The sequence below is a fragment of the Saccopteryx bilineata genome, chromosome 3 (genome assembly GCF_036850765.1).
Source record: "Saccopteryx bilineata isolate mSacBil1 chromosome 3, mSacBil1_pri_phased_curated, whole genome shotgun sequence".
Taxonomy (NCBI): domain Eukaryota; kingdom Metazoa; phylum Chordata; class Mammalia; order Chiroptera; family Emballonuridae; genus Saccopteryx; species Saccopteryx bilineata.
In genome coordinates, this window is record NC_089492.1 from 111958309 (window position 1) to 111984725 (window position 26417).

Sequence of the window (26417 nt, forward strand, 5' to 3'; positions counted from 1 at the left end):
AATGTAAAGGGTGGTTGGGGAAGGCAGCTACTCTTGCTAACCAGTTTAATATCAATTTCTGAATGTTTCTTGGAGAGAAGATACAGAAAACTAATTGATAGTGCATTTATTTTTTCAAATTTGGTTACCTATTGTTTCTACAATACTAAACATTGTGCTAAGTACTAAGGATATAGGAGTCAGCTAGATCTGCAGGGTCCCCACCTTTAGGGAGCTAGTGAAGAAGGCCCAAAGAGCTGTGTTAGAAGGAAAAAGTACAGTATTATAAACAGAGCTAGCCAGGCCTCTTTAAGAAAGCATTGTTTAATCTGATTGGAAGGTTAATCTGATTGTAGGAAGAAAGGTAAGAAACCCACTCAGGTAGGTCCTGCAGCAGGAAATAATAAAGTGCATTCTGAGCTGTCCATATGGCTAGAGCAGTGGTCCCCAACCTTTTTTGGGCCATGGACCAGTTTAATGTCAGAAAATATTTTCACGGACCGGCCTTTAGGGTGGGACGGATAAATGTATCACATGACCGAGACAAGCGTCAAGAGTGAGTCTTAGACGATGTAACAGAGGGAATCTGGTCATTTTTAAAAAATAAAACATCACTCAGACTTAAATATAAATAAAACAGAAATAATGTAAGTTATTTATTCTTTCTCTGCGGACCGGTACCAAATGGCCCACGCCCGGTACCAGTCTGCGGCCCGGGGGTTGGGGACCACTGGGCTAGGGTATAAATAGGATAAGGGCAGAAGGTTAACACAGGGAATTAGAGATAGGTGGGGGTACTGATTTGCAAGCCCTTGTAAGGTCTGTGAGAATTTAAATTTTTTTTTTTTTTATTGAGAAAAAGGGACAGACAAGGATAGGCAGGAAGGGAGAGAGATGAAAAGCATCAATCATCAGTTTTTCGTTGCAACACCTTAGTTCATCGATTGCTTTCTCATATGTGCCTTGACTAGAGGTGGGGGTCCAGCAGAGCCAGCAATCTCTTTTTTTTTTAATTATTTATTTATTCATTTTAGAAAGGAGAGGGAGAGAGAGAGAGAGAGAGAGGAGAGACAGAGAGAGAAGTGGGGGGGGGGGGAGGAGCTGGAAGCATCAACTCCCATATGTGCCTTGACCAGGCAAGCCCAGGGTTTTGAACCGGCGACCTCAGCACTTCCAGGTCGACGCTTTATCCACTGCGCCACCACAGGTCAGGCAGAGCCAGCAATCTCTTGCTTAAGCCAGTGACGTTGGGCTTCAAGCCATTGACCTTTGTGCTCAAGCCAGCGACCACGGGGTCATGTCTATGATCCCGTGCTCAAACCAGTGAACCCACGCTCAAGCTGGTGAGCCTGTGGATGAGCCCATACTTAAGCTGGCAACTTCAGGGTTTCAAACCTGGGTCCTATGTGTTCCAGGCTGATACTCTATCCACTGCGCCACCACCTGGTCAGGTGAGGATTTTAAATTTTATAGCACTGGACAGTCATTGAAAAGTTTTAAAGCAGGTAAGTTACATGATCATAATGTTCATTTTTAAAAAAGATGTGTGGCTGCTGTATGGAGACTGTTGGGTGAGTTGGGTGTTAGCGTAGTTGTGGGTATACCAGGTATAAAGTATAAGAGTAGTTATCTTGGGCAGTGGTAAGATAGATTTTAGCATCTTGCATTTGAGGCAGGAGCAAATAGGACTTGGAAAATAGATGGGGGGTGTTAAAAATACTCAATTACTCTGTTTAGAAAAGCAACTATTAAAACAGGTAACAGGAACAATCAACTGAGCCTGTTGAGGGGAATGCTGCTGTGTCTTTTGTATGTGAAGAGATTCTGGGTGGTTTTCTGTAGTCTGTTTACTTCAAGATAATCAGAATACAGATTTCCCTTTACTTATGATAGGGTTATATCCTGATTAACCCAGGTTGAAAATGTATTTAATGTACCTAACCTACTGAATGCCATAGCTTAGCCCTGCCTATCTTACATGTGCACAGGACTTATACTAGCTTATAGTTAAGCAATTATCTTAAGTTTCATCTTAAGAAGAGAAATTGCCTTCCTCTGTGTTTCACCAGAATAAGGAAACACAGATGGGTATTTTGTAGACATTATGGGACTTAAAATCATGAAACACAATAATCTTTTTTTTTTTTTTTTTTTTTTTTTTAGTGAGGGTAGGGGAAGCAGAGACAGACTCCCACTTGCACACCAGCTGGGATCTACCTGGCAAGCCCACTAGGGGGTGATGCTCTGCCCACCTGGGGCCCTTGCTCTGTTGTAACTGGAGCCATTTTTTAGTGCCTGAGGCAGAAGCCAGGGAACCATCCCCAGGAACCATCTTCAGTGCCCCAAGCCAACTCGCTCCAATCCAATCAATCCATGGCTGCAGGAGGGGAGAAGAGAGAAAAGTGAGAGGGGGAAGGGTGAAGCAGATGGGCACTTCTGTGTCCCCTGACCGGAAATCAAACCCGGGACCATCCACACTCCAGGCCGTTGTACTACTGAGCCAACCGGCCAGTGCGAAACACAATATTCAAGAAAACACTTGGAAACAGTGTATTTTACAGAATTGGTTGTTTATCCTTATGATCTCATGGCTGACTGGGAGCTGTGGCTTGCTGTGCAGCATCATGAGAGTATTGTACTGCTTATCCCTAGCGTGGGAAAAGATCAAAATTCAAAATTTGAAGTATGGTTTGTGCTGAATGTGTATCACTTCTGCATCATCATCAAGTCAAAAAATTGGTAAGTAGAAGACTGTCTATAGACTTTTCTTTCAGAAACATCCTGTGTTGTGTCATCCCACAAACAACCCTTTCCTAGTTATGGGCCACTCCTGAAGTTTAATTTATAATTCCATTTTATTTCTTTAAATCTACAGTTAAAATTTTTTTTAAAAGGGATACCAAAATTATTTTAGTTCCAAAACTTCAACCTGTGGAGAAAAAACAGTATTACATTTGTTAATTTTTATCACTTAGTGGACAAGAGGAAAAACTGATTAAAACACAGAAATCTGTTTCATGTAACTTTTTATTAAAAAATAGTTTTTATATTGGATACATGTTTACAGATAAAATTTTAAGAGAACCTCAGGCATACAAATGTGGGCTCTGGCTTGCCTCACTGAGTGAGGGTAAAGATATAAAAATCCTGGTCTGTCAGAGGGTAGTCATTTAAGAGCAGCTAACATATGGAATCTTAAGTTATTATTCTAAGGGCTATTTTAAGTCCTGTTCTCATATCATTGTGGATGAGCATATGTACCAAGAAAAGTGTTACCCTGTAATTAAAAAAAAAAATCACATTTGTGCTCTAAGAAAAGGTTCCTATGACAATGATGATTTAAATGTTTAAGATTTATGGCAGTTCTTCAGAAAGCAAAATTAAACTTCGTAAGATGTAAAGGTAGTACTTCCTACTGGAACTTAAAATTACTTAATCAGGAAGAGTCAAGAGTTCACAGGGGCATGCTTTAGGCCTGGGCTTCTTAGCTTACAAGATATTTAGTAAGAGCTAAGAGTGAAGGGGCATGATAAAACTTGCTTGAAAGAAAATGTATTCATGTGACAATGTTCCTGATCTTGGTTTAAATTACCTTAAGTCACTCACTTCATCTTATGAGGTGGAAGGCTTTTTCCTTATATGTACCTATAATCAAAGAAGTGGTAACAGCCCACCTTGTGATGCTTTGGTGCTGGGACTTTATTTGCCCAAGGCACACCTTCTGTAAGTAGAGTCAGTGATCTTTAAAGTGTAGTTGACCTTTGCTTCTTTAAATTCTTTCAGATTGGTGTATGATGACCTAGTGGTTTATAATAAATATGGATAATTTATTGGCTTTTAGAAGATAATTGTAAAATGGACATATCTCAAATGGAGTTAACTTATATTTACAACAAAACAAACAAAAGCAACAATCATAGAATTACAGGATCACATTTTAATTCCTGAATTTTACAGTTCAGCATTAATATCACCACATGTATACAAATGGTGTAAAACAAGTACAGTGGTATTTTTAATACAAAATAAACATCTGTCTTATGGAAAAACTATACTTCATATCTACACAGACAGCCCATCTTTTCTAAACAATAGCCAAAATTAAAATTAACTACAAAATCTCCAAAACAGGGAAAACTGCTTCAGTTAAAGCTATTCCAAGAAAAACGGACCCATAACACATTACAAGGGTGATCTGAAGACTGTAGCTGGAATTACTACTTTTAGCTTTTTTTCCCAATGCATTAAGTTGTAGTTCAGGGGATGTTTTTCTCAGCATTATCTCAGATCATAGATGAGCAAACTAACATTAAAATATTTACAGTTAACTTGCTTGTTCTAAAAATAAAACCTCGTAACTGTTTGCCTCAACTTATTTAAAATTCATTTACGTACATGGAATGTGCTTTTACTCTTTAAAAAAAGCAGCTTTCATATTATACCCTTTTTGTTTATGGAGAAGCTTCAAGTGCTGCTTACTGGCTTTGACAGTGAAGTAACTTCTTGGATCAAAATGGCCTCTAGATATTCAATTCCACTGAATTCAGCACTATTTTTTGTATGTTAGTCTTTCTAAGTGACACTTTAAAAATTGCCTGCAGCTCTGGAGAGACAATTTACTAACAAAGCAGAAAGTAACTTCAAATATCTTCTACAAAAGATTGTACTGGTAGGTAGCTGAAAACATTCTGTTCAGTCTACTTCTGTTTCTAGAAAAAAAAACATTTTGGAATATTACTGTACTGATTCTTGGCATCTGTTATCTCTAAAAGTATTGATTCAAAGTTTTATTAACAAATCTGTCCATTTTGAATCCAGCTTGTTTGTTTTCATCAAAATACATGTGGAAATTCTGGGTGTGGAAGCTCAATGTGTGCTGTAATATCCTTCCCTCCAACTACATAGAAAGGCTGAATTTCTATTAAATCTTCAAAGAAATGGTCTCAACGGCTTAACTCCATTTTTTTTTAATGATAGTTAAATTTGTGTTCCATAAAAATTTCTTTTAAAAAGAGGCAACTGATTAAAAGAACATGGCCAGCACCATTGTACAAGTAATGTTATTGGGTTTTCAACTGAAGTTTTATAGTTGTTTCTAGATTGACACCCTCCTGGAGCAACCCTGAATTAACATTCTTTTATCAACCATGTCCCTCCCCTAAAACCGTCCCAAACCTGAGAGTTTCCCTGCTGAGAAACTATCTCTCAGGTTCTATAACTAACCATTTTTTTTTTTGACGGCCTATAAGGCAAACCCCTTAGTTACTAGCATGTAGTTCCTGGGAAGCCTGTTTTTTTGTTGTTATTTTACAGAAGTAAACTCTCCTAGCTGGTATATCAAGTGTCTTTTGCTACTCCTTGTATATTTTTAAGTTCAAGTGACAGAGCTTTCTGATTCCGATTTTCAGCTCATTGAACAGCTGCAGCATTTCATTAAGACCACATGTTGAGGGTCCCCAGTAAATATTTTATGAGCCTAGGCGAGGTCTTTTCCTGGGAGATGTTTCTTCTTCTTCATCTTCCTCTTCATCATCAGGATAATCCACTAAACCAACCAAACTTCCCTATTGAAGAATAAGAAAAAAATTTTAAACATATGTAACTTAAAGAGATATATCTGAATCTGAGAAAGGAACTGCCTGAAATTATGAACACTTAGTAAGTATAACTGGTGACACTCTTTAAGTTACCCTCAACTTCTCTTTTTTTTTTTTTTGATTTTTGTTTTATTGAGAAATGGATGGACAGAGGCAGAAGCAGAGACAGACAGGAAGAAGGAGAGAGATGAGAAGCATCAACTTTTTTTGCGGCACTTTAGTTGTTCATTGATTGCTTCTTAGACGTGCCTTGACCATGGGGCTTCAGCCAAGCCAGTGACTCCTTGCTCACCAATGACCTTGGGCTTCAAGCCAGCGACCTTTGGGCTTAAGCCAGAGACCATAGGGTCATGTCTATGATCCACGCTCAAGCCTGCAACCCCGCGCTCAAGCAGGTGGGGCCAGTGCTCAAAGTGGCGACCTTGGTTAGCACTTGAGTCCATCCACTGCACCACCACTATATTTCCAAACAATTTGGCTGACAAAGAATAATGATATTTGGAGCTTGGAAGAATCTTGGATTCTAATTTTAAACCAGAGAGAATAGGCAGTCAGTGATAAGAAGTCTCTTCTTTGTCTCTGTTCCTCATGCATATACTTCATCACTAAGTAAACATCACTGTCTTCAAATGGCTGACAATAAACACATGAAATGGTTCCTAAAAAAGTAGTGAAAAAATTTTAGGGCTACCTCTCTTTAACCAAAAGAAAAGTAAGAATGAGCTAATTCAGGTGTTTGGCTTTTTATCAGTAATAAACCCCTTTGAAAATCCTATTAATGGTCTGGACACTCAGAAAATTACATGTTCTTAGGTTTGCATTCATTTTGAACCAGTCCCATGAAACTTATACATATACCTGCAGGTTTAGGAGGCTACTATAAACATTGTATTTCAAACCCTTCAGACCTCTAGAGGTAACCCATTTATGCCTCATGGTCCATTAGTGGAATAGTAGTGACATGGGAGTTATTTGTATCTTACTGCTCATAGTCATCACTGAAGTCTGATTTTTCACCCGTCTGCCTCCTGAGGTCCATGTTATCAAGTGGTGCACTGAGTTAGTCACTGCTGCAGAGACTGGTGTGCTGGGAGCTTGTCAAAAAGTGATGTGAAATTTTTTGAAGAACTGAATTTCAAAAATCTCAACCTCCGGCATAAATAGGTTAAACAAATAGAATAGAAATAACTCACATTTTAAACATAAGTAAATTTATCCCTGAAGGGTCTAGGTATCTGGATTAAAAACTTTACCAGAATGTAACTGAAACACAGTAAAAATAATCAACAAAGGTCTTGGAGCAACTAGGGAACAGTGATCTGCAAGTCTGTAAACTAAAGAAAACATACTTGTTATGATAAGCCTTCTGCTTCATTTTCAGCTTCACACACACATTTTTTTTTTTTTTTTTTGCATTTTTCTGAAGCTGGAAACAGGGAGAGACAGTCAGACAGACTCCCGCATGCGCCCAACCGGGATCCACCCGGCACGCCCACCAGGGGGCGATGCTCTGCCCATCCTGGGCGTCGCCATGTTGCGACCAGAGCCACTCTAGCGCCTGAGGCAGAGGCCACAGAGCCATCCCCAGCGCCCGGGCCATCTTTGCTCCGATGGAGCCTTGGCTGCGGGAGGGGAAGAGAGAGACAGAGAGGAAGGCGCGGCGGAGGGGTGGAGAAGCAAATGGGCGCTTCTCCTGTGTGCCCTGGCCGGGAATTGAACCCGGGTCCTCCGCACGCAAGGCCGACGCTCTACCGCTGAGCCAACCGGCCAGGGCCACACACACATCTTAAGTTTGACAAGCAAGGCATAGTATTGCTAAATTGTTAAGAATATATTGATTGTAGCCTGACTGCCTGACTACAAATTCCAGTGCCACCAACTTTTTAGGTGTGTTACCTTGAGCAAGTCATTTAATCTTTCTATACCTCAGTTTCCTTATCTGTAAAAAAATTATAAAAGTACTATATACTTAGACCTCACTGAACTATTTTGAAAACAAACATTAAAGCCCTTGGCACAGTGCTTGGTATGTAGTTAGTGTTCAATAATTTCTACTAGGTGCTATTACTAATATCATTATTATTTATTTGGTTTCTAAGTCAAACAACTTGGAGGAGAGGAGGTAGAAGACAATTATAAAAAAGTCTGATATTCACAAAAATGACAGCAAGTTATCAAGGAAAGTTTTAATTATGGTTAGGATTATATATCATAATGTACAAACTTTTCAGTTCCAAATGGTTAACATTTAAAATGTTTGGGTTTTTTTTTTTTTTTTTTTCTTTCTGAAGCTGGAAACAGGGAGAGACAGTCAGACAGACTCCCGCATGCGCCCGACCGGGATCCACCCGGCACGACGCTCTGCCCACCAGGGGGCGATGCTCTGCCCATCCTGGGCGTCGCCATGTTGCGACCAGAGCCACTCTAGCGCCTGAGGCAGAGGCCACAGAGCCATCCCCAGCGCCCGGGCCATCTTTGCTCCAATGGAGCCTTGGCTGCGGGAGGGGAAGAGAGAGACAGAGAGGAAAGCGCAGCGGAGGGGTGGAGAAGCAAATGGGCGCTTCTCCTGTGTGCCCTGGCCGGGAATCGAACCCGGGTCCTCCGCACGCTAGGCCGACGCTCTACCGCTGAGCCAACCGGCCAGGGCCTGTTTGGGTTTTTTTTTTTTTTTTGGCTTAAGATTAATATTTTATCTAAAATATTCAGCTACGAAATTTAATTTTCAGTCGTATCTCTTATCTACATATATGAATACAGATACACATACACACCATATACATTTAAAAAAATCTCATTTACCGTAAAATAAAAATACAAAATGTGAAATATTGGAAGTAAAAAGCCTGTAGTCCACAGATGCACCCTGTGAAGAATTTGATTCCAGGTTTTTAATATACAACTATAAATATACTGTTGTTAAATTGTAATTATGCCTACCTACCCTTGTACAATTATGTTAACTTAAAAATACACTATAGAAAGCTTTTGAAGCTAGCAGACAGTTTTATTTTTAATCTTTAACCCTAGCATTCCATGTACTCATACCATCATATAGTTAAATTCCTTGTTGGACATTGAGATTGTTTTCCTAAGATATTATATTTTCTTTAAAAACTGTGTTTCTGACAATAGCTTTTCTCATCTATTAGTGAAACTGATTCAGAATCATCTTTGTATATGGAATATCATATAGATATGTTAAATTGTTAAGGATTTTTGCGCCTGTACTCATAAGTAAAACCCATCTACATTTTTTTTCCTTTGTTTTTTTTTGTATTTTTCCAAAGTGAGAAGCGGGGGTGGGAAGAGGCAGTCAGACAGACTCCTGCATGCACCCAACGGATCCACATGGCATGCCCACCAGGGAGTGATGCTCGGCCCATCTGGGCGTTTCTCTTGCACAACCGGAGCCATTCTAGTGCCTGAGGCAGAGGCCACAGAGCCATCTTCAGCACCCAGGCCAACTTTGCTCCCATGGAGCCTTGGCTGCGGGAGGGGAAGAGAGAGATAGAGAGAAAGGAGAGAGGGGGAAGGGTAGAAAAGCAGATGGATGCTTCTCCTGTGTGCCTTGGCTGGGAATTGAACCCGTGACACAGGGCCAATGCTCTACCGCTGAGCCAACCAGCCAGGGCCTCTTAGTGCTAACTTTTAAAAAGTATTACCTTTGTATAATTAGAGGGGAAGTCAAGCAGACTAATGCTAAAAGACTGAAAATGCATTTCCTTCCATTTTCTGAAACGTCACTAAAATCAAAGTAAAGAAATTAAAGGAAAAAAGAACTATTAAATATCACTTCACACACACACACACAGACACAATTTTAAAGTGTGTTTTAACAAAGATGAAACATGAAGGGAGAAAATAGCAGATGAAAGCTGTCAAGGCATTTTTGGAAAAGAGAAATCAGAGGCAAGAGTTAGTAACTCATTTTGAACAGAGGAGAATGTCAAGAACTGATTTACTTAACCCAAGAAAGAAGTAGGAAGTGAAGGCACCAAAATACTGGGGAAAGCAGGGAGAAAGTTAAGTCATGTCAGTAAACAGACAGACAACCGAGTCCTCAATGCTACAATCCACTCCCCAACTTGTATTTCCACCTCTGCCAGGATATTCCTGCTTTTCCACTACGACCAACTACAAGGAAAATGAGTCGGAGAGGCTCTACACTTCAGGCACAGTGAAGGGCAGGGATGAAGGTCCAGGAAATGGAAGAAAATTTGAATTCTGTATAGGAGCATAGACAACATTATCCCACTCTAAGCTCTCTTTCCTATGTAAGCTCACAGAACACCAATAGGTAAGTTTTTACTTGCCAGATGCAGATTAGTTAAACCTGTAAAAACTAGGTGGCTCTACAGGAAAAAAACAACAACCAAAACTGCACATAACACTTCGTGAAAAAAGCACGACACACGCTATAGTTCTTTATATGAAATCTTTATCAATAGGATCTTCTCATTGTTTTTTAAAGTGCTTCATTTAAAAAATTGAGACATGATTCATATACAATTCAGTGGTTTTAGTATATTCACAAAGTTGTGCAACCATCACCACTAATTCCAAAACACTTTCATCAACATCCATGTCTTCCAACCCACACTCCCAAAGAACCATACCCATCCATTAACAGTCACTCCCCATTCACCTCTGACAACCACTAATCTGTTTCTATGGATTTGCTTTTTCTGGATAGTTTGTATAATGGAATACAGTATGTCTTTTGTTGTTTGGCTTATTTCACCTCGAATGTTTTTAGGTTCATCTATGTAGCATGTAAAAGTACACTTCATTCTTCTTTATGGCCAAATATATCCACTGCTATGCATTTATCACATTTTGTTTATTCATTTATCAGTTGAACATATTTGGGTGGTTCTATTCTTTGGCTATCATGAATGAATAATGCTATTAATATTTATGTGTAAGTTTTAGTGTGGACATATGTTTTTGTTCTCTTAGGTATATACTGGGGAGGGGGCGGAATTCAACTGTCAGACTATACTCCAAAGCTGCTGCAACTTTTACTTCATTATCAACAACGTATGAGGGTTGCAATTTCTCTACATTCTCACCAATACTTGTTTTTGTCCATCCTCTTTATTTTAGCCATTCTAGTAGGTGTGAAGTAGAATCTCATTGTGATTTTGATTTGCATTTTCCTAATAACTAATGATACTGACCATCAGTTCATGTGTTTGTATGGTCCACCTCTGTATCTTTTTTGGAGAAATATGTATTCAAAAAACTGTTTTAAAAACTGGTTGTCATATTGAGCTTTAAGAGTTCTTTATATAGTCTGAATACCAGTCCCTTATGAGATATATGATTTGCAAATATTTTCTCCCATTCTGTGAGTTGCCTTTTCACTTTATGATAGTGTGCTTTGAAGCACAGATATTTTTAATTTTGATGAAGTCCAATTTAACTATATTTTCTTTTGTACCATTTTTGCTTTTGGTGTTATATCTCAGAAATCATTGCCTAATTCAAGGCCATGAATATTTATGCTTATATTTTTTCCAAGAGTTTTACATTTTTAACTCTTACATTTAAGTCTTTTATCTACTCTGAGTTAAGTTCTTTAACATGGTGTGAATCAGGGTTCAACTTCATTCTTTTGCAAGTGAATATCCAGTTGTCCTAACGCCATATGTTGAAAAGATTATTCTTTCCTTCTTTCTTTTTTTTTTTAATAATTTTATTTTTAATAGGGCGACATCAATAAATCAGGATACATATATTCAAAGATAACAACTCCAGGTTATCTTGTCGTTCACTTATGTTGCATACCCATCACCCAAAGTCAGATTGTCCTCTGTCACCTTCTATCTAGTTTTCTTTGTGCCCCTCCCCCTCCCCTTTTCCCTCTACCTCTCTCCCCTCCCCCTGTAACCACCACACTCTTATCAATAAGACTATTCTTTCTTTCATTAAATCGTCTTATGGTCGCTGGCTTGAGACCAGGTTACTGGCTTGAGCAAGGGGTCATTGGCTCGGCTGGAGCCCTATGGTCAAGGCACATATGAGAAAGCAATCAATGAACTAAGGAGACTAAGGAGCTGCAACAAAGAATTGATGCTTCTCATCTTTCTCCCTTCCTGTCTGTCCCTTTCTCTGTCTCTCTCTGTCACACATGCCAAAAAATTATCTTGGCACTCTAGTCAAAATTCTGCTTTACCTTTTTTCTTTTAGTGAGCGAGAGAGAGAGAGAGAGAGAGATGGAGACAGGCTGGCAGGCAGGCAGGGACAGACAGGAAGGGAGAGATGTGAGAAACATCAACTTGTTGCAACACTTTAGTTGTTCACTGATTGCTTTCTCATATGTACCTTGACTGGGGGGAGGGGTTCAGCTGAGCCAGTGACCTTGTGGTTTTGAACCTGGGTCCTCAGCATTGCAGATCAATGCTCTATCCACTGCATCAATGCCTGGTCAGGCCTGCCTTCTTAATATGAAAGAGGGGATCAAAACAAATGGTAACAGTAAAGACCTATGAAGAAACAATGACTTGTTTCTGACCCAAGCAAATCAATAAAATTGTATGTTAAGGAACTATTAATGTAAGTCATCATAGTAAAATCTAAGGAGAAAGAATTCAAGAATTATCTTCTCAATAAAACCACTGGTGATAAAGAACATGTCACCACTTTGAAATGTGGTCAGTTTGTTGGAGAAGGTTGTGAGCCAATTTAGTGCTTTACTTCTGTGAACTCGTATCTTGCTTAATTACAAATTTTTGTGACTGTCTAGAGCAGTGGTAGTCAACCTGGTCCCTACCGCCCACTAGTGGGCGTTCCAGCTTTCATGGTGGGCAGTAGCGGAACAACCAAGTATAAATAACAAGATAGATTTAACTATAGTAAGTTGTTTTATAAAGATTTATTCTGCCAAACAGCAAAAATCTGACATAAAGTACTTGGTAAGTAATTATTATTATATGCTTTAACTTGCTGTAACTCTGCTTTATAAATTTTATAAAACAAAGTTACTTCCCTACTTTATAAATCACCATTACTGTGGAACCGGTGGGTGGTTAGAAAATTTTACTACTAACAGAGATACAAAAGTGGGCGGTAGGTATAAAAAGGTTGACTACCTCTGGTCTAGAGTGACTAAACATTCAATTTGTTTTCCAAGAATAGTTTTTTCCCTGTCCTCCAAAAGATGTAGAACAAATATATTCAGCAATCTGCTGTTATTTAGTGTCAAAAAAAGGTGAAAAATGTGTTTGTATTTGCACTTGATTTTGCTCATTCATAAGTAAAAAATTATCTGCAAGAATAAATTAAAAACTCAAGGAAATAACCAAGAAAATAGATAATGAGTACTAGGAGAGGCAAATTATGAAAATTATAACATTAATCCACAGAAGACCCAATATCCAAATGGTAGGTTAAGAAAGAACATAAAATGTCCCTAAACTAAGGATAGCACTGTTCAGCTGAGAATGCCCAAAGTAGATCATAAAATTTCAGAGTTTAGGGATAAAAACTTAAATGCTTCCAAGAAAATAAAATCACACAAATGATCAAAAATAAGAATATCTTTGTATTTCTTGGCAGCGTAACTTCAAATTTTTGAAAGAAAATTACTTCCAATACGGTTCTACATTCAGTTAAATTGTCAATCAAGTATGAGGTTAGAATAAAGACATTTTTATACATGTAAGGTCTCAACTTTTACCTCTTGTGAGATTCTTTATTCAGGAAACTGTTAAAGGATATGCTCCACCAAAATAAGAGGGAAATTCAAGAAAGAAAACAGAGAAGTGAGATCTAGAAACAATCAATACAAGAAAAGGAGAGAGGGAAAAAGATGTATAAGATGATGGCATAGGCAGCCTTAAAACAACAGCTGTGCAGCAAGTCCAGAGAGCAACCAACCTAGGCTGTGAAAGGATGGAAGACCTCAAGAGATGTCTCCACGGGAGAGACTGGAAATTAACCAGAGAGGTACTGTAAAAATAAGTGAGGCATGTAACTATAGCAACAAATGAAAAAACCAGTGGTAATTACTTATTGTAGAGAAGAAAAACAGTATAGAAAAAGAGCAGGAAAAAATCATGAATAAAGAATATTTATGGGCCCTGGCTGGTAGCTTGGTGGATCGAGTGTCGGCCTGGCATGTGGATGTGTTGGGTTCAATCCCTGGTTAGGGCACATATAAGAAGTGACCATCTGCTTCTTTTCCCCTCCCACTCCCCCCTTTTCTCTTCTTGCAGCCAGTGGCTCCACTGGTTCAAGCATTGGCCCCGAGCTCTGAGGATAGCTCAGTTGATTTGAGCATCAGCCAAAGATGGGATTTGCCGGGTAGTAGGTACTGGTCTGGGTGCATGTAGGAGTCTGTTTATCTCCCCTCCTCTCACTTAAAAAAAAGAATATTTATATTGTCATTATAGCTATAAAATTATTAAGTAATGTTTTAACAAAAAATTGCGGTACAGGGAGGAACAGTGTGAGGATGTGGCAAGGAGTGTTTATGTATGCTACATTCTCATCTACCACAACAAGAATTTAGATACAGCTAGGAGAGTTCAAAGCTATCTATGTGGAGAAGAAAAGGGAACTGATTTTTTTCCAGTACTTTCAATACTATTTGACTTTTGAAATTTAAGTGCTTATATTACTTTGATTTTTTTAAAAGGGCTAGTATATATTGGGGAGATACTAAATAATATATATTCTAAGCTCTTTACATTTATTAAATAATCTGATCTTCACAACAAATCTATAAAGTAGATGTTATTTTATCCCTGTTTAAAATGAAAAAACTAAGCCCCAGAGAGATTAAATAACTTATTTTAGGTCAAATAGCTAATAAAGGCAGAGCCAAGATTTGAACCCAAACAATACAACTCCACAGCAAATACTCTTAATATAGTGTCACAATATTACACTGAATTGTCCTATCAAAATGTAAAAATTAATTTTAAATTTTCTATTTAAAAAAGCATAAAATATTTTAAAAGCAGTAGAATCCCATTGAAAATGCTACTTCTGTGAATTTAGTCAAGAACATACCTCACTCTAATACTGAATAAGGATTCTACAGTTCTGTAAAATAATAAACTGAGACTTGTGTATTTTGTATCCAAAACAAGAAGCATAACTTCAGTTAGGTCTTCTACTATGGCACTTTACAACTCTTGTCCTTTTACCTTTACACTAATTGTTGCCCTATGTTTATGCCTTTTTATTTTAAGCTACTCTATTTTGGGGAAAAGGATGGTTACATAAATAAAAATGTAAATGAAAGAATGTTTCATATATATATATATTTTAGTGAGAGGAGGGGAGATAGACTCCCACATGCACCCCAACCCGGATCTACCTGGCAAACTCTGTCTGGGGCAAAAGCTCTGCCCACCTTGGGCCATGTTCGCAATAGAGCTTAATTTTTAGCACCTGAGGCTGAGGCTGAGGCTCCACGCAGCCACCTTCAGCGCCTGGAGCCAATGTGCTCAAACTAATTGAGCCATGGCTGCGTGAAGGGGAGGTGAGGGAGAGAGACAGAGAGAGAAACTGAGAAAGAGAAAGGGGGAGGGGTAGAGAAGCAGATGGTTGCTTCTCCTGAGTGCCCTGAATGGGAATCAAATCCAGGACATCTACACACTGGGCTAATGCTCTACCACTGAGTCAACCAGTCAGGGCCTATATAAAATTTAAACTTGTTTATAAAAAAAGTAATCAATGGGAAATACATATGCTATGCTAATGACAAAAAGGCTAATATCCTTTAATATTCACTCATATCAAGAAAACATAAGCCAATTTTTAAAAGGCAAGACTATGAAGAGATCAGTTATAGAAAAGCAAATTCAAAAGGCTAACATTCAGGCTAACTACTAACAAAGGACACATAATGGGAATAAGACATATATATGCTCTACTACCTGACTGGCAAAGGTTAAAAAGGGTATTAACACCGGCAAAGCTTCATGAGCCAAGCACACTCATACAATGTTTATGGTAACATAAATCAGTAAAGACTTTCTAGAGAGGAATTTGACACTGTATGAAAATATTCTACTCATTTATCCAAAAAAATAATTTAAAATGCAAAAAACACTGGTAGTCATATTAGTGCAACATCAGAATCAACTTATGTGCTCCCAAACATTGACGGAGGAGAGGATTCTTACATATATTATTGAACAGCTAAATAAAATGAAATTATACAGTCATCAACAATGTTTTAATAGCATAAAAAAGTCTTACAATAGCTGGTTAGCTCAGTTGGTTACAACGTCATCCCAATATGCCAAGGTTGTGGGTTAGATCTCCAGTCAGGGCACATACAAGAATTAACCAATGAATGCATAAATAAGTGGAACAACAAATCAATGTTTCTGTCTCTCTCTCCCCCCTTCCACTCTCTCTAAAATCAATAAATTAAAAATTAAATTCTTATAATAAAGATATAAAACTATTTACAGAAAAACCTCAATATATGTTAGATAAAAAAAGCCACATACCTAAAGAAAAATCAAATGTCAGCAGTCATATTCTTTGAGGATACGTGCAATATTCTTCTTTAAAATTATTTTTATTATCCAAATTTTCTTCAGTAAACATAAAATAATTTTCCAGATGGAAAAAAGCAAAGTTTATTTATGTGTAAAGCAGTTTCACATACCTTGGTAGCTGTTACTGATGTAGCTAAATTTGTAGTTTTGGAAGAGGATCCATTTGAACTTGCTGGTGGTGTCTGAGCCACTACAGATTTACTGTTTGTACTGTTTGCTCCATTAGCAGCACTGGTGGAATGGGAGAAAGTAAATTTGAAGCCACCAGAAGATGTCCTTTTGGGAAGGTTTTCCTTGTCTTCACTTTCTTTTGCTAAAGCAAAAGTAAAATTTTGAACTTCTATCAGTAAATATTGCTAGTCAAAGCATCTGAAAAGAACAATAATTAAAAAACTTATGCTATAGAAATGTTTACCTGAAACCTATGTACTCTTACTTATCAATGTCACCCCATTCAATTTCTAAATAAAAATTAAAAAAAAGAAAAACTTATAAAACACTGTATTTTATAAGAGCTAAAAGAGTAGAGGAGCATCATGCATGCAGTGATTAGTCTTTAATAGCTGGAATCTTATAAAACTCAGGATTAGTATGGCCCTTAAAAGTCATTTAACAAATCAGCCACCCTATCCTAGAATTCTACATTGTTCTAAGACACTTTCAAGTTGCCTAACTTTTTTTTGTCTCCCTGCAGCTTCTATTCATTAACTTTATATTTCTAGCTTCTTGTAAACCCCTAAAATCTCTCCCACAAGTCAGTATTTCAAATGCCTAAAGACAATGACATGATCATGTCTATCAGTCTTTTATTTCCTGGATATTCCATGTTCCTGTGTGGGTTTCTCTTATGAGCCAGGTGTCTATTTATCTCTCTCTCTCTCTCTTTTTTTTTTTTGTATTTCCCTGAAGTGAGAAATGGGGAGCAGAGAGACAGAATCTCACATGCCCTGATCAGGATCCACCTGGCATGGCCACCAGGGGGCGCTGCTCCATTGCAACTGGAGCCATTCTAGCACCTGAGGCAGAGGCCATGTGGGCCATCCTCAGTGCCCGGGCCAACTTTGCTCCAATGGAGCCTTGGCTGCGGGAGGGGAAGAGAAAGCGAGAGAGAAAGGAGACGAGGAAGGGTGGAGAAGCAGATGGGCACCTCTCCTGTGTGCCCTGGTCAGGAATCAAACCCGGGACTTCCACATGCCACGCCGATGCTCTACCGCTGAGCCAACCGGCCAGGGCCTATGCTATCTTTTAACATATGGCTGTTACTATTTCTTTTTTTTTGTATACGATTCTTAATTGGATATAGTACTTCACAAGTTTGGCTTCATTGCCTCTTTTGACAGTAGACAGCACAGTGTCTGTAATGAGTAAAGGCAGATGATTTGGCTACTAAAAGGTGTCTATTCCTTGGGACATTTTAATAGGCTCTTTGCTCCTGCAGGCTAAAATTAATTTATGGCATTAATGAATGGAGAATGAGTGAGGTTGAGAACAACAGTTTCAGGGAAAATATAATAGCTCAAGGAAATACTAATAAGAAATAGCTTTAGAAAATCTCACATTCAAAATCACAAACTATATAAAGTCTAAAAAATTATTTGATCTTTTAAGATACAAATTTTTATTAAACATTTAGATCAGTGGTAGTCAACCTGGTCCCTACCGCCCACTAGTGGGCGTTCCAGCTTTCGTGGTGGGCAGTAGCGGAGCAACCAAAGTATAAATAACAAGACGGATTTAACTATAGTAAGTTGTTTTATAAAGATTTATTCTGCCAAACTTAGCAAAAATACGACATAAAGTACTTGGTAATTATTATTATATGCTTTAACTTGCTGTAACTCTGCTTTATAAATTTTATAAAGTTACTTCCCTACTTTATAAATCACCATTACTATGGAACTGGTGGGCGGTTAGAAAATTTAACTACTAACAGAGATACAAAAGTGGGCGGTAGGTATAAAAAGGTTGACTACCCCTGATTTAGATGATATATGGAGGATAGTACTCCAATAATGGTAATTCTCAGGCCAAAGAATTAAAAGTGATTAATTCTTTGGAAAGATGGGAAATTTTACTTCTCTTGACATTGTATCTTTATGAAACTTTGGGTGGGGGAGGTAGAAGAGGGTCAAGGAGGGATATATGATGATGGAAGGAGAACTGACTTGGGTGGTAAACACACAATACAATATACAGATGATGTATTATAGAATTGTACACCTGAAACCTATATAATTTTATTAACCAATGTCACCCCAATAAAGTAATAAAAAATAAACTTTTATAATGATTTTAATATATCAAAGAGCAAAGTTATTTCTCTGAGCTGTTTCCTCAGCAGTAAAAAAGGCAGAGTGCTACCTGACCTATAGTGGCACAGTGGATAAATTGTGGACCTGGAATGCCGAGGTCACTGGTTTGAAACTGCAGGCTTGCCTGGTCAAGGCTATAAATTCTAGCATAGGGTGGCATATAGGAGTTGCTGCTTCCTGCTCCTTCCCCTGCCCTTCTCTCCTTTTCTCTTTCTCTCCCCGCCACCTCTAGAAAATGATTTAAAAAAAATTAAAAGGGCAGGTTTTGGAAAGTTCTATAGATCTGTATGGTGTCTATTATTGGGGAAATATGCAAGACTGTTCACAGAAGGTCAAGTATAAGTGGACAATGGAATTTCTAATCAGCAAATAAAGACTATCATAAAATGGCAAGCTCAAGAAAAACATTTTAAACATGAAAGAAACTCCAAATTAGAAAAAGTGCATAATTAAAAAATTACAATTCAGCATAAAATTCATGTCTTTCATGCTTTATAAACAATGACCAGACCTTTACAAGCAAATGAGTAATTTCTGTAATAATTATAAGAGGATGCAATATTCAGAAATTCAAAATTTTAATACCTTTTTTAGTCTCCATAAATTTTTCATAACTATCTGGAAAATCATCTTCTGGCTTAGGTTTTTCCACTGGTGTCACAACTGCTTTTCCTTCCTCTTCTTCATCTTCATTAAACCACATTTCTTCATCCTCTTCCAAGGCTTTTGCATCTCTGCGAAATCTGTTACTACGCAATATAGATGGTACACTGTAAGAAACATACCATAAATATTGAGCAAAGATTTAGAACTCATAAGATTGAATTGGAGAAAAATTATAACCAAGAGGAGCTGAAGTAATTTTAACTGGGTAATATTTATAAACTAAAAATTTACCTTGAGTTAAAATATAGAGTAATTATTTATATAAAAAATTCAGGCTAGGGAGGATATCCTACCCTCCTGTCCTATCTAATGATGCAAAGAAAACTCCTAGGTAAATTTATAGGTAAGATTCAACTATAGATTATATTAAATTTATAGGCTATAAATGCAATATACTTAAACAATACCTGTTCAGTTTCTGATTTTGTCTGTCTTTTTCTTGCTCATATTTTGTCTTCAATCCTTTGAATGTCTGAACATATTCAATTGATTCAAGTGCTTTATAAAAGTTTTCAACTATATGTGCAGTAAGAGACTTGATATCTTCCTGTATAAGCACAAAATTTAAAATTTAAATATAATATAATGCTCATTTGGTAGGAGAAAAACTTTAAAGTTTTTATAATTCTAAAACTGATCAAAAAGGTTTTTCAATATCACCTTCCAAAAATAAATGTCCTAGTTTCTTTACACATGAGCCAGGACTCCACAGAAAACTTGGAAAAAGGAGAAACAATTCACTGTAGCCCTTTTGAGGAATTATAAAGAACATTTCAAAAGTAAATGGATTTAGTTTATGTCTTCTGTTTAGTTTTTACAATTATATAAACACAGTACTGTTTAAAAAGCACTCTCATATACAATTTCACTTGATTCTCATCACAATTCCATGAAATGGGTTTATTATACCCATTTTACAGAAAAGGAAAATTGAGGCTAAGGCTGGATGGCCTGTTCAAGAGCACAAAGCTAATGAGAAAGCAGATTCTGAAATTGCATTTTCAATAAACATTAGGTACTACTTAATAATTTCTTATTTGACATCCTATTTATCAAAATGGGAAAATCCTTACCTAAAATATAATCATAAATTCCTCATACTACATTACATATACTAGATCAGATAAACTATATATTAACTCAAATACTACATGTTTATTTCCACAGTCTTCCAATGGTAAAATCTTTGTGAAATAAAAAGGTAGTAATAACTTTTAAATTCTAAACGGACCATTCTAAATGATCACTGCAATACAAATCAGGCTCATTATTAAAAATAATTAAAGTTGTGCCCTGGACAGTTGGCTCAGCGGTAGAGTGTCGGCCCGGTGTGTGGAAGTCTGGGGTTCAATTCCCGGTCAGGGCACATAGAAGAAGCGCCCATCTGCTTCTCCACTCTTCCCCCTTTCCTTCCTCTCTATCTCTCTCTTCCCCTCCTGCAGCAAAGGCTCCATTGGAGCAAAGTTGGCCTGGGTGCTGAGGACAGCTCCATGGCCTCCACCTCAGGTGCTAGAATGGCTCCAGTTGCAACGGAGCAATGCCCCAGATGGGCAGAGCATCGCCCCCTGGTGGGCATGCTGGGTGGATCCTGGTCGGGCACATGCGGGAGTCTGTCTGATTGCCTCCCCGCTTCCAACTTCAAGAAAATACAAAAAAAAAAAAAAAAAAAAAAAAAAAAAAAAAAAATTAAAGTTGTGATTCAGGACTTTAATATTAGTAAGAAATATACAAGCCACTTCTTTAAAAGATCTACCATAATCTGTCTGCATAAAGGATTTTAACTCTTTAATTTCCCTGGACATGTCAATAAAAAAAATGCAATGAAGGAGAATTAGAAACCTAGATAAAATGGTCTGTGTTGTATACTCAACAAAAAGTTTTGGAATTCAATGTACATTTATCAACCACTTGCATTTTCAGAAAAACAAACTCAATCACAGGGATAGAGATTGGTCTGAGAACCCTACAATTTATTTTATAAATATCTCATCAAAAATTTTAAAGGAAAAAAGTGGAAAAGTTAATCTCTGATTTCACAGTGCACTGTGAATCTGGGTTCAGATACTTGGTGAGCTTGAACTATAATTAACTATATTTCCTTGTTTCTATCCTCTTCATCCTTTTGGGTATTATACTCTTAGCAAGTGACCAGTATGGGAAAACAATCCAGTTGCTTAAATAATCTCTATGTGAGAATAGCACATCATCAGTAGAAATCTGTTTTGTGAAAAACAAAACTAGACAATGAATTTCTAGCTTTGACTTTCTTTTTTCAAGTTTTTTTAAATGTGGCCATTTTCCCTAGTGAAATGATTTCAGTATGTGAAAGAGGGCACATTTATTGTATCAGTTTTATAGTTATCTGTCTTATCCCTGTTATTCATATAGGCTTTCACCAGATCTTTTTTATGACAAACCCTTTGTTGCTCCAGAGTTGTAACCTAATTTCAAACCCTGACTGTCCTCCTAACCAAATGAATGCTCCTGAGTAGGTCACTTAATCACTTTGGGTATCTCAAGTCCCTCACTTATAAAAATAAGGCAGTTGGAGTAGTTCCTCTAGCTCCCTGAACTCTTTAAGTTAAAATCCCATAACACCTTATTTTTATTCATCTCATATCAATGTTTAACAAAGGAATTATTTTTCAACCTTTCTATTCATTATTTTCATCATTACCCCTACTATCAATAAGAGAGATCACAGGAATGGTATGTTTGACTGAAATGTCCACATATGCAAATTTGATCATGAAACATTTGGCCAATAAATAGAACTAAGAATATATAAATATGGGTTAAAAGACTATGCTAAATTTTACAAATTAAAATATTAATATCACTAAATATATAATTATTTATTAAGAATCTTTTATATAAACTTACCACTCTTATAAATTCAAATAACTCAATAACAGCTGAATTTAACAGATTGTACCGAGTTCCATTATCAAGAAGAGCATTTATAACTGGCTCAAAAAGATTTCCCTTGGTGATGTAACGATTATAAAATTCATCTTTAAGGCCAATTATCCGCCTCATAAAACGAAGAGCACCTAATTAAAAATAATACAGGGAATAAGTCAATGATATGATCAATATTTATCATTATACAGATTTTTTACATAAAACAATGTGTATGTTCTTCTAGAATAAAAAGCAAAAATGTACACTAAAAACAATTGGGCTTTGAGAAAAATAGTTAGGGAAAGACCACTCAGAACCAGTACCACTTTAGTGGCAAAGCTAAGAAAAACCCCCAGTAATTGGCAACTGGGAGATAAATAACGATCAAGGCAGGAAGCTTCTCAGCAAAGAGATAAAAAATACACAAATGTTGGCAGTACTCAGAGCAGTGTGCCGGATGTGGAGACAGTGCAGGGAAAGGCAGCTCAGCATCTGCAGAGCTCTGTCATTAAGGTGGGAACAGGAGTAGTACAAACTACCAAGAGCCAAGATAGCCTACCTCTCTGGGCAAGGGAGCTTTTGAGCTTTCTACTATTTCAGATCTTTGCTGTGGAAAAATTATCTGTGAACCAACATTACTTCCACATTATAATAATGTCATTCTCGAGTTCAGGGGTCGGGAAACTTTTTGGCTGAGAGAGCCATGAACGCCACATATTTAAAATGTAATTCCATGAGAGCCATACAATGACCTGTATATGTTATGCATTATCCAATAAAAATTTAGTGTTATTCCGGAGGACAGCTGTGATTGGCTCCAGCCACCCGCAACCATGAACATGAGTGGTAGGAAATGAATGGATTGTAATACATGAGAATGTTTTATAATTTTAATGTTATTATTATTTTTATTAAAGATTTGTCTGCGAGCCAGATGCAGCCATCAAAAGAGCCACATCTGGCTTGTGAGCCATAGGTTCCCGACCCCTGCTCTAGTTTATCAGTTGCTTATAATTAGGTCAACATGTGCTGTAGCAGACCAGACTGTATTTGTAAAAGAAAATAGAGTAACACATAAATAGTATAATTTGGCTTTTCACAATTTAGAATTCTGAAATTTTCCTTTTAACTAGTCTTTTCCTTAGCTAAATAAAGCTAACCAAATTTGGCAATGTTAATGCTAAAAGTACCAAAAACTGTCATTTTAATCCCTTATTTTTCTGTTTGTTGATTCTTTAACTTGTTACGTTTCCCTTAAGTAGTTTATTCTACTGACACTACTAACCAAATCTTTCAAAATACAAGGTTTCCAATTTTACAAGTCATCTCTCAACCTTTTGTTAACAGAAGGAAGTCATTCAAAGAGGTTGTGACTATTGAAAAAAGTTCTAAATATTATCTGAGAATAAAACAGAAATAGGCCACAAGGTAAAAATATGTATGATAACTGTAACACTAAACAAGTGTGGAGAGAAGTGGCAAACTTAAAACATTATCTCTTTTTTGTGGTGGGATAAGAAATAGTTTACTTAAGATTAAAAAGACTGAAGTCCTGGCAAAGGTTTGAGCAAATAGGCACTCTTACACACTACTGGTGAATGAACTGACATGCAAACAAAGCTACAGTTAAAACAGCACTGCTAGAAATAATAAAAATGGTGAAGCAATATAAACATTTAAATACTAGAAAATTGTTCAATTATGATATATCCATATAAAAGGAACTACTGTACAGTCATCAAAAAAGACTAGTAATAGAAAGCCAGACAGAAAAACCTATCATGAGAATCCTTCCAAAATTAATATAAAACTTAAGGTATATGCAATCAGAACTGGATAAAATTGTTTTTCAAGTTACTGTGAAAGAAAAAATGTCCAATAATCAAGAAGAATTTTATAAACAAAAAAAGTGAGAGGATACTTCACATCTATATTAAACTTTCTAGCAGAAAGACTATAATGGCATAAGAATAAACATTCCCTTTATTCCACCTAGTGAAATAAAAGAATAGATGGCCCAGAAATAAGACACAAGTATATATAATAACTTACTGCATAACAAAAAACAGTATTTTAATTCAGTAAAGAAAATAGTTTATTTAATAAAGATCCTGGCACAACCGGCTATCCATCTGGAAGAGAATGAAGCTATATAAAAAAAATTTTTCAGATGTATTACATATATAAATGTAAAAAGTGAAATAAAAACATTTTAAGAAAATTAAAAATATTTATATAATCTTAGGGCACAGGAGACTTTGCTAAGCAAGACAAAAAACCCAAAAGACATAAAACGAGATATATGATAACTTTAAAACAGTCATATGGAAAACAATACTATATAAAGGTAAAAACAAAAGACAAATGAGACTGAGACATTTTTTTCTCCCCAAAACACGATAAACTGTTAGTATATCTAATATAAAAAAGAAAAAGATAATAGGCAATTCATAACTAATAAAACACAAAAGCACTGATATATAAAAAAAGTGTCATAGAAAATGTAAATTAAAACACAAATGGAATTCTACATTTTTCATCATCAGTTTAATAACATTAAAAAAACCCAGTAACACAATGCTAGAAGAATGTCAAGTGCTTCAATCTTTTGGGAAAGAAATCCAGAGGCTGTATGTTAAATAAAAATTTAAAAGGATATATTAAAAATATATAAATATTTTTCCTAGCAATCCCATTATTGGGAATCTCTCCTGTAAAAAAAAATCAACGAGTACATACAAGATTTACATCCTATTTACTACAGTGTTGTCTGGAGTGGCAAAATACCAAGACAATCTTCTAACCTATATATCAGAGAAAGGTAAAATAAACTGTGGAAGAGCCACTCTAGGAAATATTACTCAACTATGTTTAGGAAACAAAACTTGGCTCACACCAAATCCAATGACTGGAGTAATATTAAGGGATTGAGACATGTGTTACTATAATCCTGTTTTTGTAAAAATAAAACAAAAAAACCCCTTTATAAATATTTATGTAAATTTAAAGTATAGAAAAAGGTATGGAAAAACAATACTGCAGTTAATAGTGGCTCTTTAAGGCTTTAAAAGTCAAGTAAGTAGTAGGGAGATTAACCTTTAACACATTAAGTTAATGCTTAAATTTTAACCATAATTTTTATGCTCAGAAAAAACCCAGAGAAGCTTTTTATTTGGAAGGAGAAAGAAGCTTTATTTATCTATTTGCAGGTGAAATTATGGAGAGGAAAGAAAAATTTATAGTTGGCCAAAAATCAACACTGGTGCAAATATTTTACAAGTTCAATAAATAACCCAAGTTACACAAAAAAATATCAAGGCCCATATCTCAAAAATATAAAAAGAACCACTACAAAATGACAATATGATGAAACAGATATAAAAGATAGCAGGACTGGTTTTATTAGTGAAATGTTAGCATCTCACAAGAGTATTATTTCAGTTAAGTTAATTAAAGCTAAATATGAGCAAATATGTGTGGGTGGAGAAACACTATGACCTGTTCCTCTTATCTTTTAAATAAAATATCAGTATTTCTCATAATCATCTCTTTAATAGCATAGACTGCTAAAAAATAAATTCACAAGAGCAACTTTGGTTTTTATCTGTTAAAAATGTTCCTTACAACGTTTTACTAGACTGTTCACTTAAATCATTACTTACATAACGCCAGGAAAGTGTGCTTTGAATTCATCAAGACCAAGACTCTTCGTAGCAAGTCCTTGTTCATAATATAGTTTTTTATGTGATATGTGTGATGTTCCACACAGAATGTGAGTAGCTCTAAAATTAAGGCAAGCAGCTGTGCTGTTTGATAATTATCTATAAAGAAAGTCATCACATGAAAATCAAATACTGCAATACATTTAAATACAAAAGAATAAATCGTATATAGCCTATATTTTAGAGCAAAAATAAAACTGTATGTCCATTTTTTTATATCAATTAAAGAAGTTATAGATTTTTATTTTTTTAGGCTGACTCTCCAGAAGCACTGTCAGTTTTACCTACTTAGACTTTCTTCATGTTTCTATAATACATGCTTTAAAACATTAAAAATATTTTCCACACTGATTTGAGAGAGAGAGAGGGAGGGAATGAGAGAGGGAAAAGGCGGAGAGGGAGGAAGGGAGGGAGGGAGGGAGGGAGGGAAGGAGAGAGAGAGAGAGAGAGAGAGAGAGAGAAGCATCAACTCATTGTTCCATTTAGTTCCTTTTAGCTGTGCAAGAAAAGCATTGTTGCTTCTTGTATGTGCCCTGACTAGGGATCAAATCCATGTCCTCAGTGTGCTGGGACAATGCTGTATCCGAAGCCAGGGCCTTTAATATATCCTTTAATGATTAATACTAATAAATCTATAAAAGGGTCCACAGTAAAGAAGTAACTCAAACTTTTTGGCTAAAATTTCCCAAGAAAAATATGCCTTATTTAAAGACA

The 26417-nt window shown here is 36.5% G+C and overlaps 1 protein-coding gene and 1 non-coding gene across 4 annotated transcripts in view; both read right to left on the bottom strand.

The window, feature by feature from the left end:
• Positions 1–3896: 3896 nt before the first annotated feature.
• The window catches only part of PPP4R3B (protein phosphatase 4 regulatory subunit 3B), a 62991-nt gene continuing 40470 nt past the window's right edge, over positions 3897–26417 (bottom strand). Inside the window, exons 11-16 of one of the 3 annotated variants that reach the window (XM_066267159.1) lie at positions 25644–25802; positions 21961–22130; positions 19485–19624; positions 18997–19160; positions 16210–16412; positions 3897–5543 (exon numbers count right to left, since the gene is read on the bottom strand). In XM_066267159.1, coding sequence (XP_066123256.1) covers positions 5448–5543; positions 16210–16412; positions 18997–19160; positions 19485–19624; positions 21961–22130; positions 25644–25802 — 932 coding nt within the window. In that variant the 3' untranslated portion in view covers positions 3897–5447. Of the gene's footprint in view, positions 5544–16209; positions 16469–18996; positions 19182–19484; positions 19625–21960; positions 22131–25643; positions 25803–26417 lie in introns of those variants that run through there. The other 2 variants (XM_066267158.1, XM_066267160.1) reach the window with 2 other exon arrangements.
• TRNAA-UGC (transfer RNA alanine (anticodon UGC)) lies at positions 7275–7350 on the bottom strand. Its single transcript has one exon. It is a non-coding gene; the product is annotated as a tRNA-Ala (tRNA).